Here is a 17,354-nt window from a genome sequence, read left to right as displayed (position 1 = left end):
AGGATATGGAATTGACAGCCAAACATAACTTTGAGAAAGGTACTAGCAGTTAGCATTGGGGCAAAACAAAACATCGCTAAGCCGAAGTTTCTACATTTGTATAATGGTATAACAATACATGTAATTTTTTTTAGAATGCAGTAGGCGTTATAGATAATGTATATCTTAATAAAATAGCTGCTACATAATAGGTACTCAGTAATTGGTGGCTATTCATTTATATGTACACTGTACATATACCTTGAGTTCCAGGTCTTTGTTAGCAATGGCACCACCCGACTTTCTCCTCTCTTGGTAGTTACTATCCAGAGTCACTAATAATCCTCTAAAGTCGTGGGGACCCCTAAAATTATCTGCCTTCATTCTAAGTAAAGATGACTATAGATCCCAGTATATTATCTGAAAAGAAATAGACAACTTATCGTAGTAAGAAATCCTTTACTTATAAGTTTATGAAACTTTGTGTCATTTTATTATCAGTAAAATTAAGTAAAGAATATGATCTTGACTCATCCCATCCTAGTCCATTCAGTTATCCAATTTGATATTGGATATAATATCCTTTATATACCTCAGTGTATAAAAAGAATCTCCCATTGCCAGTTTTCAGCTAGATTTGTCAGCAAAAGACTTTATTTTCATCTGTTTTCAAAAGGTGAAAAATAGGATTATTATAATTTGAATTGCAAGAATGTATTTTAAAGTAAAATATTATAATCTGGGTGCTGTAGAAGACAAGATCTAAATGTGTCTTGTTTTAAGCCTGTGTTACATTATTTAGCTTATTTTGGAAAAGATTATGAATCTATAGCCCACCTCTAGCAAACAGTAATTTGTGTGCCGGTCTGCTAATTAGTATGGTTACTTCCCATTTTGTTGATGAGGCTTAAATAAATGTCAAGGGTCCAGCCATGAAGCTCTCCCAATTAGGCGTCACATTTGTAGAAAGCAACCCTTTTCCCTTTTGTGCAGAGATGACAGTTCCAGCCGCAGCCCGGCCTAACAGGACTCCCGGGAGAGGATCCTCCGCTGGTTTTATTGAAAACAGGGCCGGCGGCGGCCGGTGAGAATACTGCCACTGGTCACGGTGCAGAACACTTTTAATCCTGACTCTGCACTCACCTTCCCTCGTGGGTTTTGTTTTAGAACATAATACTGAAGAATTAGTGAACAATATTTAGATCATTAAGTCTATCATCTGAAATTATGTTTAAAAATATTTACTTGTAAACATTTGTTAGAATTTTCCAAGCATAAGACATTCCTTCACGTAATACGAAAAATTTATATATATATCTAAAATACTGCTCCATTTTTAATAATATTAGCCATTCTTGGTTTACTCTAGCAACGATAATGTGTATCTGCATGAGACACACAGACACCAGCCACACTGGTGAGCGAGCACGAGAGCTCCGCTGTGTTAGAGGCGACATTAACAGATGGATGGCCCTAAGCAAGGCACAGTCACGGCAACAAAACCTCTGAAAGTAGAGGATTGAAGCTTTTTGTTGTTAAGCCCTATTAAAACCCTGGCACACATAGCACTTTTAACTATTGCCTGTCTGGGACAAACAGCAGCCTACTCGGATTTTCAACCTATCCAATTAATTATATAAAAGCAGCATGATAAAATATAAACGCAAAGTTATTTTTCATTTGTACTGTGATATAAAGCAGTGTAGTGTGCCTGTTGATAAATACACTTGGAATGTAGTGTGAGGACTTACCCAAATATAGTGTTTACTATCGAAATATGTTTAATAGTCGTAATTTCTATTAATAAGACCAAGCACTATTAAACTAGGAGACATTTATTCTCATTTTTAATATAGTCACATACAGACTGTTTGAGATTGAAATAGTTATCTTTTGAATGCACAAATAAGAAAGGTGTTTTCACCATAAAATAGGATCTATGTGATTTTCCATTCGTATCCATTATGCAAGGTTAAGAGCACACTTAATGAAACTGCTCTTTTTAGTCTTTGTATATTTAATGGCTTATAAATCAAATTCTCATGGATTTTTGGAATATAGCACAACAGCTATGACTTCATTTTATAATTGATGAGTAATATATTTTCATCTTTAAAAATATGCTCAGAAGTTATATGTGCTTTTCTGCATGCAGAGACTTGTCAGGAAGGCATTTCAGAACCTTGTTTTGGTTGAATAGAGAATAAGAGAAATTCCAGTGTGTTGGTATCTTTGAAAAAATATGAGCAGTCCGATAGTTTGTCTTACAGATAATAAATCTCATATTTTAAAATGAAGATGAAATTAAGTTTCTGTGAAACTTAAAAGATAACTTAGATTCTCTTAAATTACTTAGTTCCTAAGCTTTATAAACCATGGGATGTCTATTAGGATGTGGTTTATAGTATTGTACAGTGACACTTTCCTTCATAGGAATTCACTCAACTCTGGTAATGAATGAGTGGTAATTAAAGGTAGTGTTTCTTGCTCAGGTGACAGTAGATTTCAGAAAATGGTTCACTTGTTAGGATCTTTGTACAAATTACAGTCCATTGAACAGTCTGCTTTATTGGTCAGGCGAGAAATGTCATATCATTATTTACAGAGGGAAGTAGCCACTTGCTTTTGACAAAGAAGAAAGTGATTATAAATCAAAAGATGAGAAATATAATTGTGACCTGATGGGGGAAGATAATGGGAAAAAATATTTTGTAAATTAAATTTTACAAAATAATACAAATAAGTTTAGCCAAATTATGATAGAACAATATTAACTGTATATTTTTAGCACTCCATTTGGCTCAATATTTAGAACACTATTATTATCAAGCTTAAAATGTTAGATTAAAGTGATAAGGTAATCTCTTAGAAGGTTTCAAATGACAAAACTCTTGAAATAAGCGAGCAAACTTCCTTTAACAGACACTTACAAGAAATTTTGCCTAAATGAAAACACATTTTAGCAGTCTCCATGCCAGTGTCGGGTGTTTCATATAGATTGTATGTAGTCTAATATTAATGTCAATAACTATATTATAAAGTTGATCTTTTCAGTACACTTTGAAAAATATGGATATACTGTTAATTTGAAAGAGTTATTTTCTCTTTTGTTCCTCTATCAAAATATTAATTTCCAACATGTCAAATTTGATTATAATTAAATGTTTATCAGTTGTGGATTACAATAGTGCCCTCTAGTGGACATTCTATAGTACTTTCCTTAAAAGAAGATAACAGCAAACAAAACTCAGAGCACCTTTCAGAGTAGTCTCTTTTAGAAACACAGTAGAATAGACATGGAGATGCTTATGTTGTCATAACATTATTCAAGAATATTATTCTATACAAGGAATAATTCAAGACCAAATCCTTTCAGTAACTGGCTGGGACTTCATTTTTAAAATGTTTAGCTCTGCTGAACAATACTTAGTATATTAAAAAGATATAGTGGAAGATAATCATACTTACGTAAACATGTTCAGTATAATATTTTGAGGTATTTTAAGGATGACATATATCTTTTTAATGTTATAATTTTACTCTTCAGATATATTGCCATGTCATTTATTACAAAGTTTTGAAACAAAAACAAAGGTACTCAATTTTTCCATCTAGTAAATCTAATGGATATATTACCACTCTAGACTCGACACCAGTAATCACATCACTAATATTTTTCCTCACTGTTTTCTCTCGTGTTTAACTGTGTAAAAGTTTTTCCTGTTTTACCTTTTTAATTTGTAAGGGTTTTGATTAAATTAACAATAGTTCTTTATTCCAAAAGTACCTAATTTTTGTAGACAAATTCTTATTTTTTTCCGCAGGTGTCTTAGGATATAGAAAGGACAATTTTCCTCTGATTGTGTATATAGAACTGCTTTAAAACTTTGTCACAGATGAGTGTTGGTGTTGAGGAAAGGAAAAGCCAGTCTTGTCTTTGTAGCATCTGCTTCTGCCGCCTATTAGTATCGCCCCAGGGAAAGAAATTGCCAGAAATGTCATAGATGTATGACTGTAGGAATATAATAGGATCTTACTATAATTTGAGCTGGATTTATATTTACTACACATTGTTATATTTCCTAATATGTATATAACACAAAACTTCTTGAGGTCTATTGAAACATTAAGTTCCATGGTTTTGTGACATGGTCCTACTCCTGTGCCTTTCTGTGTACACTTTTTACATCTTTTTCTTCCATATAAAACACCTTGCCTTCTTATCTTTGCCGGCCTATTCACCTCCTTTCATTCAATGTCTAGCTGTAGGGTCAGCGCCCCTGGAAGAGTGTCTTCTCTAGTGAGCTTCATTCCGTGTTGATGACCTTTCTTCTTCATTGATGTAGTTGCTTTTCACATTCTTAGCAAGCATCCTTTGTCAAATGAATGTCCATTTCATGATTATATACATAAACTGCATAAAGTACACTAGATGTTCACATTTTACATTTTCATGGGAGCAAAGTTTTGTAATTACGTGTATTTAGACCCTAGTAGGTGTCTGATTGAGCATGTGTGACATCTAGTTCCCCATGTTATTTTAGTTCTTTGTATTAGTGATAAAGCTATTTAGTTTTCTTATGATGTGTTTTACATGAAAAAATGAACCCTTATTTTATATAGTGCTGCCTCCTAGGAGCATTGCTAATTTGCATACTCCCCACATAACCTTTGTTAATGTAGCTGGCGCAGGGTCCGTACACTTAAAATTTCTGTGCCTTCTCCTTTGATCCCAGATTTTACCATTGCTTATAGTACGTAATTACAATTCTATATTGCTAATATTAGTAGTCTGTTGACTGGACCCACTTTTCCATTATTAGGAATATTTACAGTTTAATATCACCTTAATTATGATCGGTATTAATGGTTTTTCCTGTAAGTTTCTATGATCAAAAAGATTAAATTTGATTATATTCACACCATGAGCACTAAGAAGTTTTTTTATCAATAACTTGTATTATATTTAATATTTTGACATTTTTCAACCTATATTTTTTAAATGTCTTGAGCAGAAGGACTGCCTTTCATAGGAATGGGCCTCCCAGGGTGGACGGCGGTAGCCCGCGGTAAATGGGTGGAAGGTGTTGCAGCGAAGGGACAGTGAGCCGTGAGGGAAAGCCACAGCGGCCGCCCCCTTATTTCCAGGGAGTGCACGGTGGCCGCATGCAGCAGGTTCTCCGTGAGCATTTGTGGATTACATGGCTCTGTTGCTCTTCAGTATTTGGACCTGCGAGTCCAGGTCCAGCCCTGGCCTGGCTCCCCCACCAGCTCTCCAAAGCCCCCCACGGATTCAACTTCCTGGTCTTTTGCCTTCTTAGTATGTGTCTGCCATCTAGTGATCAAAAGGGTAACTGCAGTTGTAAGGGACCCCTTAAACAGTTCCGTGCCCCAACACGGGTTCTAGTCCACAGTGCACCAAACGTCATCTTCCATTGCCTTACGGTTTTCCACCTGTGTACGTGCTCTGCTGTCTCTTTCCTCTGTGTTTCATAGTTGTCCCCGTAGAGGTCTTTTACCTCCTTAGTGAAAGGTATTCCTAGGTACTTTATTTTCTTTGTTGCTATGGTGAAGGGTATTGAGTCTTTGATTTGGTTCTCAGTTTGACTGTTAGTGGTGTATATGAATGCCTCCGATTTGTGTGTATTGATTTTGTATCCTGAGACTTTACTGAACTCATTTATCAGTTCCAGGAGTCTCTTGGTTGAATCCTTGGGGTTTTCTAGATATAATACCCTATCATCTGCAAAGAGTGATGCCTGATTGCTCTCGCAGGGACTTCCAGCACTGTGTTGAATAGCATTGGGGACAGTGGGCAGCCTTGTGTGGTTCCAGTTCTAAGTGGGAAGGCTTTCAGTCTTTCCCTGCTCAGTGTGATGTTGGCTGTGGGTTTGTCATATATGGCTTGTCTCCCGCGGTGACTTTGCACCAACTTGGGGCAGGTGCAAGGCAGGGGCAAGGCAGGACGTCCTCCTGGGGGACTGACCCCACCTCCCTTGCTCTACTCTCTAGTGATGGTCTCGCACTCTCCAGATTTCACGATCCTATCTCTCGCTCACCTTGTCTTTTTCCTGCTTTTTGTGTCCCCCGCCGATTCTCCCTGATTCACTGCGCTGTTCTTGCGGGGGAGCAATCCACTCACTTGCAGCAGACTGAGATCCACGCCTCCCTCGCTGGGAGCAGGAATCCGGGAGGTCACCTCCACTCTGCCATGTTTTCCTTCACTCTCACTGTTCATTTATTAATAAAATTCACTATACAGACTTATTGTAAACTGCTAATGCCTATTTATTTTCAATTTGTTTTTCTAGGCCCGCTTAAAAAGACCTCTTAAGAGCCTCGATGGTGCTCTGAATAATGAGGATGATGATGACAGTGAAAGAGCAAGCAAGTACGTGACAGAGTTGGGTATCCTACCTGGTATGGTGCACTGGCAGGAGTGTAGGTTGTTAGGGAGATTGCAAAGAATGTGCCCTTCGAACTCAGATTGTGCTTCCTTGGGAGGCCGTGGGGGGTGTCTTGGGACAGGGAAGCAAGAGGGACCTGAACTATCTTGCTCTGGGAAAGTGGTAACGGTTCCAGAGCTCTCGGGGATAGTGTTGAAGGAAACAGAAGCCCACCCAGGTTCGGCTCTTGCCCTCAGACTAAAGAGGGGAGGTTGAGGATCAGGAACAGGGAGGAGACTCAAGTCCATGGTGACAACAGGAGAGGAATATTTAGTAAACAGTGTTTAATTTTAATATAAGGGAAATAATACATATTTAACAATCTTAAGATACATGGGGATGACAAAATGGATTTTTTCCTGCATTAAGTATTTCTGTATGTAAGGGAATGTGCCTTCTTGTCTAACGGGAAACCATATAAAATATTGAAAGTGAACTTGGGCTACAGCAAACTTTCCAAGTGTTCACTCTAATATTCCTAAAGTAATAGTCCCAAATTCCACAGAGTTAGACTGCGTTAAAAGTCCTACTGCTAACTTCAGATTGATGAGGTATAATAAACGTTTTGCTTGTTCTTATTGCATGTACTTAAATTGTCCAGTAATCAAATTGATATGTACATCACTTTAAAGAATTTTATAATGAACCAATTATCAATTTTGTTCTTTGCCAGTGAAATATCACTTTGATTTTAAAACTCTCATTAATTGAATGTAATTGGTACTATACTCCTGACCTGCAGCACATGTGGTTGTGTGTCTACTACTGTGTGTGTTTCAGGCTGTCTTCGGAAGATGGCGAAGAAGCTTCTGCTTATTTTTATGAAAGTGACGACTCTGTTGAAACCAGAGCGAAGACGCCGTACCCGGGCGAGATGGACTTGCTGGGCGAGATCCTGGATACCCTGAGCACACACAGCTCCGACCAGGGAAAGCTGGCGGCTGCCAAGAGCTTGGATTTTTTTAGATCAATGGATGATATTGATTACAAACCTACGGTTAGTTGATTTTTCCACTTAAAACATTCTTGTCCTTGCTGTGATTTCCTGATCTTATACTCTTAAAATTTGGTAGAAATAGTTGACTTCTAAATAGTTAAATGTGAAAACATTTGAAACATGGTAAAATTTAATCACTAAAGAATTATTTCTAGTAATAAAATCCTACTATTTTTTCTCTGTCACCTATTTCTGGTGGTTACTGATGTTTATCGAAATTCTTTTGTTAGGCAGAAATGTGTTTTTGCAATCTAGTTTTACAGTCGTCTTCTCTGGGTAAATTTTTAAACGTGAAAGCAGTCCACTTTTTTGTCTTTACTTCCTGAGTGCAAAAAAATTTTTAACATATGCATTCATTTAGGTCATTTTTTCCCATTGTAGTACTTCAAAAATGAGTATTTTAAACAAATTAAACTAAATGCTTTAGAAACAGGAAATGCAGAAGTGTGAGTAATGGCAATGTTGTTCTGATTGATTGGCAGCGACTCCAGAACTTGCCATTAGTAATACAACCTCGTTTGGATTTGGAAGGCGACAACTGCAAGGACCTGAAAACCAAAGTCTGTCCCTGTTAACAGAGCTCTGGGGGGGACTTCAACAAGTTCCCCGCCTTGAAGTGTTGACTTCAAAGTGGAAAACAAAAATTGCTAAATTAATGCTTACTGAAAGTTTTCTGTATTTGTTGTTTCTTCTTTTAGAATAAATCCAACGCTCCCAGTGAGAACAACCTGGCTCTCCTTGGCGGTGGCTCTGGGGACCAGGCCGAGTGGAACCTGGGGCAGGACGACAGCGCCCTGCACGGCAAGCACCTCCCTCCGTCCCCCAGGAAGCGAGTCTCCTCCAGTGGGTTGACTGACGCCCTGTTCATCCTGAGAGAGGAAACCAGTGAGAAGCAACGTGGTGCGGACAGCGGGGGTGGCCCTGCGGTGACGGGGACGGCAGAGCCGGCTGCAGCTGCAGGGGTGGATCTCCAGCTCGCGGCCCCGGAGGTTTCCCAAACTGACGGAGGAAAAACAGAAAAGCAGGCAACACTACGTCCGATTCCAGAGGATCTGCTTAGCCCCAGCCCTGGGCGGCATCCGTCTACTTTCGTTCCTTGGGAAAAAGAAGGGAAAGGAGCCCCAGAGAGATCAGGCGCTGGCGGGCTGCTGCACGAGGTCGTGTCGCTGTGTCGGATGACGTCCGACTTCCAGCAGGGCCTGAGCATCGCCGAGGACAACGCAGGTGGACACCAAGCTTAGGTCTGGAGACACTCTGGGATTCTATGTCATCTGAATAATAAACAGAACTACTCGTAGGAATGACAACAACTCTTACTACTATTTAATTTTTTTCCATGGGGAACATGTATTTCCCCCACTTGTGTTCATTTCATGGATATGTGTTATCTATTGATTTTTAAATATAAAGCAAATTATTCTACTGTGCTCTTAAATCAGGTACTAGTATTATGTGTATGTTGAACCTGTGATCTCCCAGCATTTGGTGCTTACTGCCACTCACCTTAGTTAACTAAGTCTGCAGACGTCACCTGTGCACATGACCAGTCGCTACTGTACTGATCTGGTTGAGCATGAACTGATCAAAGTATCAAAACTAGCCTGAAACTGTTAACCCACTAATTGCCTTAATCTTAAAGCTGTATTAAGCATACTTATATAATTTATGAAATTATGTGTAAAGTTTGAAGGATAAGTTATTGGTGTTCAGAGCAATAATGACATTTTCTATTCATCAAATCAAGGTTAAAATTCATTTTTTTCAAGATTAAAAAGCTCTTTTATAGAAATACTTAATTTGCTTATTTAAGGGCATTGTAGCCATGTTTCCCAAAAAATATAAAGGTCTACACTTACCTTGTATTCAGTGAAATATATGAAGTGCTGAATCCTAATGTGAAGTTAACAACTTCTGTTTACAAGCGAGACAGTTTCCAGTCTCTGTCTGCCTTTGCTGCCGGGGTCCACCCTACGAAAGCCAAATGCAACGTCAACTGTCCTGATAAAAATCTTTTTTTTTCTTAACTAATAATTCTCTATCAAAATATTTCATATCATCATCTCAAATTTACTTTTTAAAAATACTTGACTTTGTAATAATTGACTCACAGGAAAAAGACAAAGATATAGTACCCAGAGTTCCCACCAGTCACCGTTATTTCTCTATTGTTAACATTGTGCGCCACAATGAATGAACCAATATTGAGGACAGTCAGTGTGTCCTTCCCCAGTGGCTGTCTCCTGTCCCAGGACCCTGTGCAGGACACCGCAGTACGTTACCGGGCCTGTTTCCTCAGGCTGCTCCTGGTTGTGGCAGTTTCTCAGACCGTCCTGGACTGGATTCATCTGAGCAGGAATCATGTGCTGATGACTTCATGATAGACTAGACTGACAGGTAGAATCAGGGAAAAACCACTGACGTTATAGTTAATTTGTTGTTACAGGTTCAGAATATCTACTCTATACATCCCCCCATCTTTTTTTTTTAAATTGTCTTTTTAGAAAAGAAGTTTGAGAAACTATATTCTGAAATATTTGCTGAAAGAATATAATTTCATTTAAAATCCTAGAAGGGGGTTTTGTTAAAAACATTGCTTAAAAATATTTATTAAGGTCAGTCTTTAAATTATTTAAAGAAAATGACCAAGTTTTTTAAAATCTAGTTTTCAGGGTCTAAATGAATATCTTTTATTTGAGACAATTATTCATTCTTGATTATGAAGAAAGAGGAATCTGGTTTTTCTTATAAGGATAGACTCTGTATATATTAAGTAAAAAAGTGTGTAATCCTTTTTTTTTTTTTACACAGAAGACAAAGTTCTTGTCAAATTTTGCTTTTATGTGATCATTACACAATTCCAACCTACCTTACTGAAGTATTTAATGGAAGTAGCCCACGTATCAAAAGAACTGTTTTAAACGAGAAGGAAAAAAGGTTGCTCTGGTTGTTAATCTGCTTGGCAAATATTCTTCATAATTTGTGCAAAGAATGTAAAGCCACCTTTTAAGATGAATTTGGAAATGTGAAGTGGGTTTTTTATTTTCAGAACTCACACTCTGAAGAACGAGATAACCGTTGAGTGTAGCGTAGGCCAGATTTGAGGCTTCGTCCATTTACATAATAAACATTGTGGCCTCAGAAATCTGAATTCTTTTTGTATCTTTGCCACCTCACAAGATGTCTGGCTGTAATGCTGTGCTGGTTGAGGATATTTACCCATTCACAAATAACAGAATCCTCTCAAGGTACTTTACAGTGATTTGTGCCTTATTTTAACATGCAAAATTGGCTGTTTTATTCCATGTTAAAAACAAAAGCAAAAATAAAAACTCTACATATTATTCTTGAAAAAAATCCAGACTACTAGTAGCAAGTATTAATAATTCAAATCATTACAATTTTGAGTATTCAAAGACTTCTCTCAAACCAGACTTCCCAGGACTATGGTGGGCAGAGTGAGCATGAAGGGAAATGAGGGTGAGTTCTGAAATAAATGAAAGTGTTGTCTTATTTTCTGCAATGCCTGTAACTAAACCAAATATTTAAAAGGTCCTCTGCTGTTTGAAATTAATTTTCAAGGAAGTAATAGCTATTGTACAGCAGAATTGTCTGAACTCCTAAGACGTTTGCCTTTGCTACAGAGTCTTTTGTGTGGCCTCGAACCCGAGTCCCGACTCTCACTGTTGTCCTTGTGCCCTTAGATGCTGCATCCTGGGCAGCTCCGGGGGGTGAGGAAGGGGTGTGTGACCTTAGGAGCTAGTGTCTTGTTGAGTGAAAATGTTGCTAAGTGGTATATTTTGATAGTTGCCTATTTTGGCACATATTACTAGAATGGTACCAAATACAGCATGGTTATTTTCTTGATTAGAAATTACTTACTCATTCACTTAGACAATACTTACTTTTTGTGCCAGTCACATACAAGATACAGTCACTGAGGATGAACAGAAGTAAAATAATTGACAATAGTCTTTGCTCTGAAGGAACCAATTACAGGAAAAGGAACTGCCAATCTGTTAATAACAACAATAGCACCAACAGTATACTTTGCTTAGAAGTTATTAGCCCAAGATTCTGACACTGAAAAAAAAGTTTGTTTTTATGACTGCTTAACTGAAAGCATACTCTAAGAATGGAAACATAGCACCCTTTCTATTGTGTCAACTTTCTCAATTATTATGCTAAGTACAACAATGCTGCTAAGATACCCACTTTTGAAGGACAGATTCAGACACTCTTAGATGCTGCTGAGTGTCTGTATCTGAAAATCTGCCGGATACCCGGACAGCACCGGGCTCTCTGTAAGGGGACGAGGCTCCTTTCAACACGCACGGAGGAATAAAACTGAGGGTGTGGACGCAGGTCAATGGGAATCCAGTTTTTACTGCTTTTGATTTTGATGACATCATACTCTAGAAACAGTCACTCCCCTTTAAGTTAAAACTGTCTATGACAGTGTTGTTATTAGGACTCTGTGTTACATATCCTAACAGTAGGACCCAGGACAGACAGTGAATCAGTTGTTTCTTAAATAAGGTGAAGGAGAGACTCCTGATCAAGCGGAGAAAACTGTGACTATTCTTACAATCAGCAAACCTTCATTCTCTTCTAGAATATTTGGATTTTCAGGAAAGGATTGATTATTTTGATAAGTAAATTTTCTAACATGAATTCCATTTTGCTTGGTATGCATAAAAGCCCTGATTCTGAGAAGGTATTTGTAACTCCGAATATTTAAGAATATAAAATGAATTCCCCAATCTAATTTTCTCTGAGCACTTCTCAGTGTGAGAAATAGTTTTGCAAACTGTGTGTCAGTCTGAGTGTGTTTCCTCTGCCCAGGCCAGGGATACTGTCAGTGTGTGTTTCTTAAAGCTTACGTAAGAGGCAGAATGGTTTTGAGCAAACCAGTTAACCTTATGATTTAGTGAAGAAATAAGGAATTATGTAGAGGCATTTTATTTTGAAAATAATAGGATTTCGTGCAATATTTTTTCTTTATGTAATTTAGTTCCTGTAAGTACGCACATCTGCTTGCCTAGCAGGTGCCTTAAGGTCATGTTTTTCAGTATTTGCGTAAAACTGTATGTAGCAATGTTCTTTGTGATTTTAGAAAAAATATATTCTCTATATTGTAGGCTGGAGAAATTTTTCTGTTTATTTAAAGTAATTATGGATATTGGTTACTGTATCATAGCTAGCTGCCTCAGCAACAGTGAATATGCAATAAGAAAATCCTGCACCTTAGTGGTGACAATACTGTTACTTTACAGGAAATGTATATGGTACAAATTGCTGATGCTACGCATGTACACGTGACAGATAGTTCTGCACCACAGAAGTCGAAACGGCGTTTGTAAGGTGATGACCACGTGTGTAGACTGTGATATCCTTTGTGATGAATCTTTGCTAAGATTTATAAAGGGCATTGCCAATACTTTTCGACTGTAAATTAAGTTAATTTTTTGTATGATGTACAGTTTGTTTAACCTTAGAGCTTCTATAGATTTCTACCTTTATTATACTTGAACGAGGCAGAGAAGCACTGTGGAAAAAACCTGTAGCTCTGGATGCAACAGACAAACATACCAAAAAAATAAAGCAAGGTACTGAACAGCAATGTCGACAGAATGCTTTACATCCGGAGAGCTATGTTTTTGTTCAAGCCACATTTTAGTTAAATGATGTGATTGAAGATATACAATTTTTTAATGTTAAAATGTTGCAAAAATCACGAATGATTACCTCTTTGATATGATGACCCTGTAAGTCTATTCATCTGTTGTTTCAGTTCTCACATGCGAGCCTTGTTGAGCTGCACTAACAAATATATCCTCTGCTTGATTATGACATTTAGGTCAAGACAAGATTAGAACACTGTGCATGTTAAATGCATCACCTGTCTAGTCACCACCCCCTTCCAGTAGTGTAAGTCCCATAAGGTTATTTCTGAGAACCATTCAACAATCGTACACCAAAAACGAGGCTTCTTGAATCTGTTACACTTCAGTGCTTTCAGCAGTGCCTATAACAGCAGCCAATACCAACTGCATGAGTTCTGTAACTTAAAATGCATAAAGCTTTTTTACATAAAAGCCACAAGCAGGGTTCAAAATTGAACTTTTCCAGAGCTTATTTCTTGTGCTTTAGAGGAAGAACTGTTTAGAAGGACTGAAACCCTGAGCTTTTTGCTCAACTTGGTAGCAGATACCTGTAAACACCGACTCAGCATTGAGGTTTGCTTCATTGTTCTCGCGTCCTTGAGGCTACAGTGTAAACCATCTCCAAAGCTGACTACTGTCGGGAAGGCATTGTGTATAAAAGTATTGCTTTGGGAATTTAAAAAAATATGCAAAAATAAATATTGGATGACTATTACCCTAAAGTACCCAACAATGCAGCTATGAAATAAAATTGGTCACAATCAAACTTTCTGCACGGTGGTGACTCTTCTTTTATAATTGAACAGCTATCCCGCACAGAGTCGGAGGGGGACAGCTGTAAGGATCCTACTGGCTCTATCTCCAAGCTTTGCCACTGCTGCAGTGTGAATTTAAGCCTCAGTTCTTACTGGCTGGCCTGCCTGAGATCTATCCATTGTTCTGTGCATAGTCAACATTTTCTTAGGCTATAAAAATCACAGAAGAATTGTCAAGTAGTTAGTTAGCATTGCACTAGTTATGTAAGAGCAGGACCGTCCAACTGTTCATTGACTTTCATTTAAGGCTTGAGGACAGAGAGAGATGAAATATGGTCAAGTGGATATGAACGTGCTTCCGGGACCACAAGGATGAACTTCTCATCCAAGACCTCTGATGTTTCCACCTAGAGCAAAGGTCTAAATTCCTATTGAAATAACACAACTTTTCTCTCTGGGTACAGAATTTCTGGGAATAATATGCTGAACTGTTGTCAGAGCTTTGCTGCTTCTATGCAAACAACAAGAACAAGGGTATTATCCCTGCAAGCCTAGAGTTCAGCTATCTTTTAGTGATTTGATTGTTAAAACTTTGCCTGCCAGCTTCGCTGGGGTTATCATCTCTCTGTGTCTCTGTATGGGAGCGAGGGTCATATCTTAATTTTTTAGCAGACATCTTTCCCAGTTTAAAAAGAAGACATGTCCCATAAAGTTAGTCACTGATGTGCAGTCTAGTTATAAACATTCCATTTCTAGGTTACTTTCTAGGAAGGTTGAGCAAAAGTCAACATTTCTGCTTATAGGTGGAAAACCATACCGTGCTCGTGGATCGGAACAATCAACATTGTTAAACTGTCTATACTACCCAAAGTGACCTACAGATTCAATGCAATCCCTATTAAATTACCAACATCATTTTTCACGGATATGGAAAAAATAATTTTATGCTTTGTATGGGACTAGAGAAGACTCCATTTAGCAAAAGCAATTTTAGGCAACAAAAACAAAATGGGAGGTATTAATTTACCAGACTTCAAACTATACTACAAGGCTGTGGTTATTAAAACCACTTGGTATTGGCATAAGTGCAGGGATACAGACCACTGGAACAGAACAGAAAAATCCAGATATAAAACCATCCTCATATAACCATCTACTCTTTGACAAAGCAGACAAAAACATACTCTGGGGAAAAGATTCCTTATTCAATAAATGGTGCTGGGAAACTGGATAGCCACATGTAGAAGACTAAAACAGGACCCACAGCTTTCACCTCTCACAAAAATCAACTCACAATGGATAACAGACTTAAACCTTAGGTGTGAAACTATTAGAATTCTAGAAGAAAATGTGGGAAAGACTCTTATAGACATTGGCCGAGGGTAAGAATTTATGAAGAAGACCCTAAAGGCAATCACAGCAACAACAAAAATAAATGAATAGGACCTGACCAAATTAAAAAGCTTCTGCACAGCCAAAGAAACTGGCAAGAGACCAGACAACCTACAGAATGGGAAAAAATTTTCACATACTACACATCCGATAAATGACTGGTAACTACAATCTATTTAGAATTCAAGATAATCAGCAAGAAAAAATCAAGCAACCCTATCAAAAAGTGGGCAAAGGACATGAACAGAAACTTTTCAAAAGAAGACAAAATAATGGCCCAAAAACCTATGAAAAAATGCTCAACATCTCTAATCATCAGGGAAATGCAAATCAAAACCACAATGAGATGTCACTTATCTCCAGTGAGAATTGCCTTTATCAAAAAGTCCCATAACAACAAATGTTGGCATGGATGAGGAGAGACAGGAACACTCATACACAGCTGGTGGGGCTGCAAACTTATGCAACCCCTGTGGAAAGCAATATGGAGATACCTCAAAGAGATACAAGTAGACCTACAATTTGATCCAGCAATCCCATTACTGGGCATCTACCCAAAAGAATGAGAGACATTCTATAAAAAAGACATCTGCACTTGAATGTTTATGGCAGCACAATTCACAACTGCAAAAATGTGGAAACAACTCAATTGCCTATCAATACATGAGTGGATTAATAAAATGTGGTATATGTATACCATGGAGTTCTACTCAGCCACAAAAAACAATGGTGATCTAGCACCTCTTGTATTATCCCGGATAGAGCTGGAACCCATTCTACTAAGTGAAGTATCCCAAGAATGGAAAAATAAGCACCACATATACTCACCATCAAATTGGTTTCACTGATCATCACCTAAGAGCACATTTAGGAATAACACTGATCGGGTGTCAGGCAGATGGAGGGGGAAGGGGCTGGGTGTATACACACACATAATGAGTGTGATGTGCACCATCTGGGGGATGGACACGCTTGAAGCTCTGACTGAGGGGGGACAAGGGCAACATACGTAACCTAAACATTTGCATCCCCATAATATGCTGAAATAAAAAAACAAAAAAACTAAAAATTCATGTCATTGAGCATATGCCCAAATATATATGCATATATTTTATTTATTTTAAAATCTGATTTATATTCTACTACAGTAGCATGTTATATGCATTCAAAACATGTACCAAATATAACCAATGACTGGGTAGAAAAACACATAAATGGAAGCCCCAGTGTTTTCTCCCCAGACCCCCCAGTCTTAGACTCATCCCCTTCAAGTGCACACACTTCACTTGGGGGTCTTGCCTTTAGAGAATGTCACCGTGTGACACTGAGTTATCAAAAAGCAGCCGGGAAGGAGGAGCTCGATCTTTCAGACTAGACAATCTGTTTTCCTCCTGTGTTCATTTCTGCCTAGGAAGTGTTTTGACCCGAAGTGATGCTTCACAAAGAATAATGCCTGTAAATGTAACCAACTTGAGATGATTTAGTTAAAAGATCAACTTCCTAAGTAGGTTCTTCCAATACTACTAGAGGTTACTTTTGTCACATGTACTGTTACAAAATGCAAAAAAAAAAAAATACTCGAAAAGGAGAACCACCACACTTCAATGTTCATTTTTTGCCACTGGATTATTTTTTTAAACCGCAAGTCATTCCCACGGCTTCCTCTGAATCCGTGACTGAAGGACAAAAGCCGACACCTCACAGCAGGGATACAACCAAACCTCTGACCACGTGTTTTCTATTTTTTTCCTGCACTTTCTCTGCAAACCGACGGCCGGCTAGGGTGCAAACTACAAGGCTGTTTCCAGGGTGCAAAGAGCAAAGAGCTGAGCCGACACCACTGGAGCTTTTCCCAGGAGACACTCGTCTCTGGAAGATGCTTTTGCTAATTATGAGGCTGAAAGTGCTGTCACGAAGCCACGGTTCTGTGGGCTGGGGTACGAGGACAGTGATGTCAATCGAACCACCGCGAATGTCTTTAAGGCGGTCACAGGAATCGTCCCCGCAGTGCCAGCGTCATCCCCGTTGCGAATTAACGTCTCCAGGTGTGGCAGGAACCAGGGAAGAACGATCATCCCGTCCTCGGTGTGCGGGTCCCCTTCTCACGGGGACGGGGACGCCC

The 17,354-nt window shown here is 38.4% G+C and overlaps 1 protein-coding gene across 3 annotated transcripts in view; it reads left to right on the top strand.

The window, feature by feature from the left end:
* DENND1B (DENN domain containing 1B) overlaps positions 1-13,036 on the top strand; it is a 232,323-nt gene extending 219,287 nt beyond the window's left edge. For all 3 annotated transcript variants that reach the window (XM_045536506.1, XM_045536504.1, XM_045536505.1), the window contains 3 exons: positions 6,291-6,370; positions 7,206-7,422; positions 8,121-13,036. In XM_045536506.1, the coding sequence (XP_045392462.1) occupies positions 6,291-6,370; positions 7,206-7,422; positions 8,121-8,663 (840 nt within the window). In that variant the 3' untranslated portion in view covers positions 8,664-13,036. The remainder of the gene's footprint in view (positions 1-6,290; positions 6,371-7,205; positions 7,423-8,120) is intronic.
* Positions 13,037-17,354: the final 4,318 nt, after the last annotated feature.

Source organism: Lemur catta, chromosome 23 (assembly GCF_020740605.2).
Source record: "Lemur catta isolate mLemCat1 chromosome 23, mLemCat1.pri, whole genome shotgun sequence".
In the NCBI taxonomy this organism is placed as follows: Eukaryota; Metazoa; Chordata; class Mammalia; order Primates; family Lemuridae; genus Lemur; species Lemur catta.
Note: the sequence above shows the minus strand (reverse complement) of the source record. Positions and strands in the feature narration are given on the sequence as shown.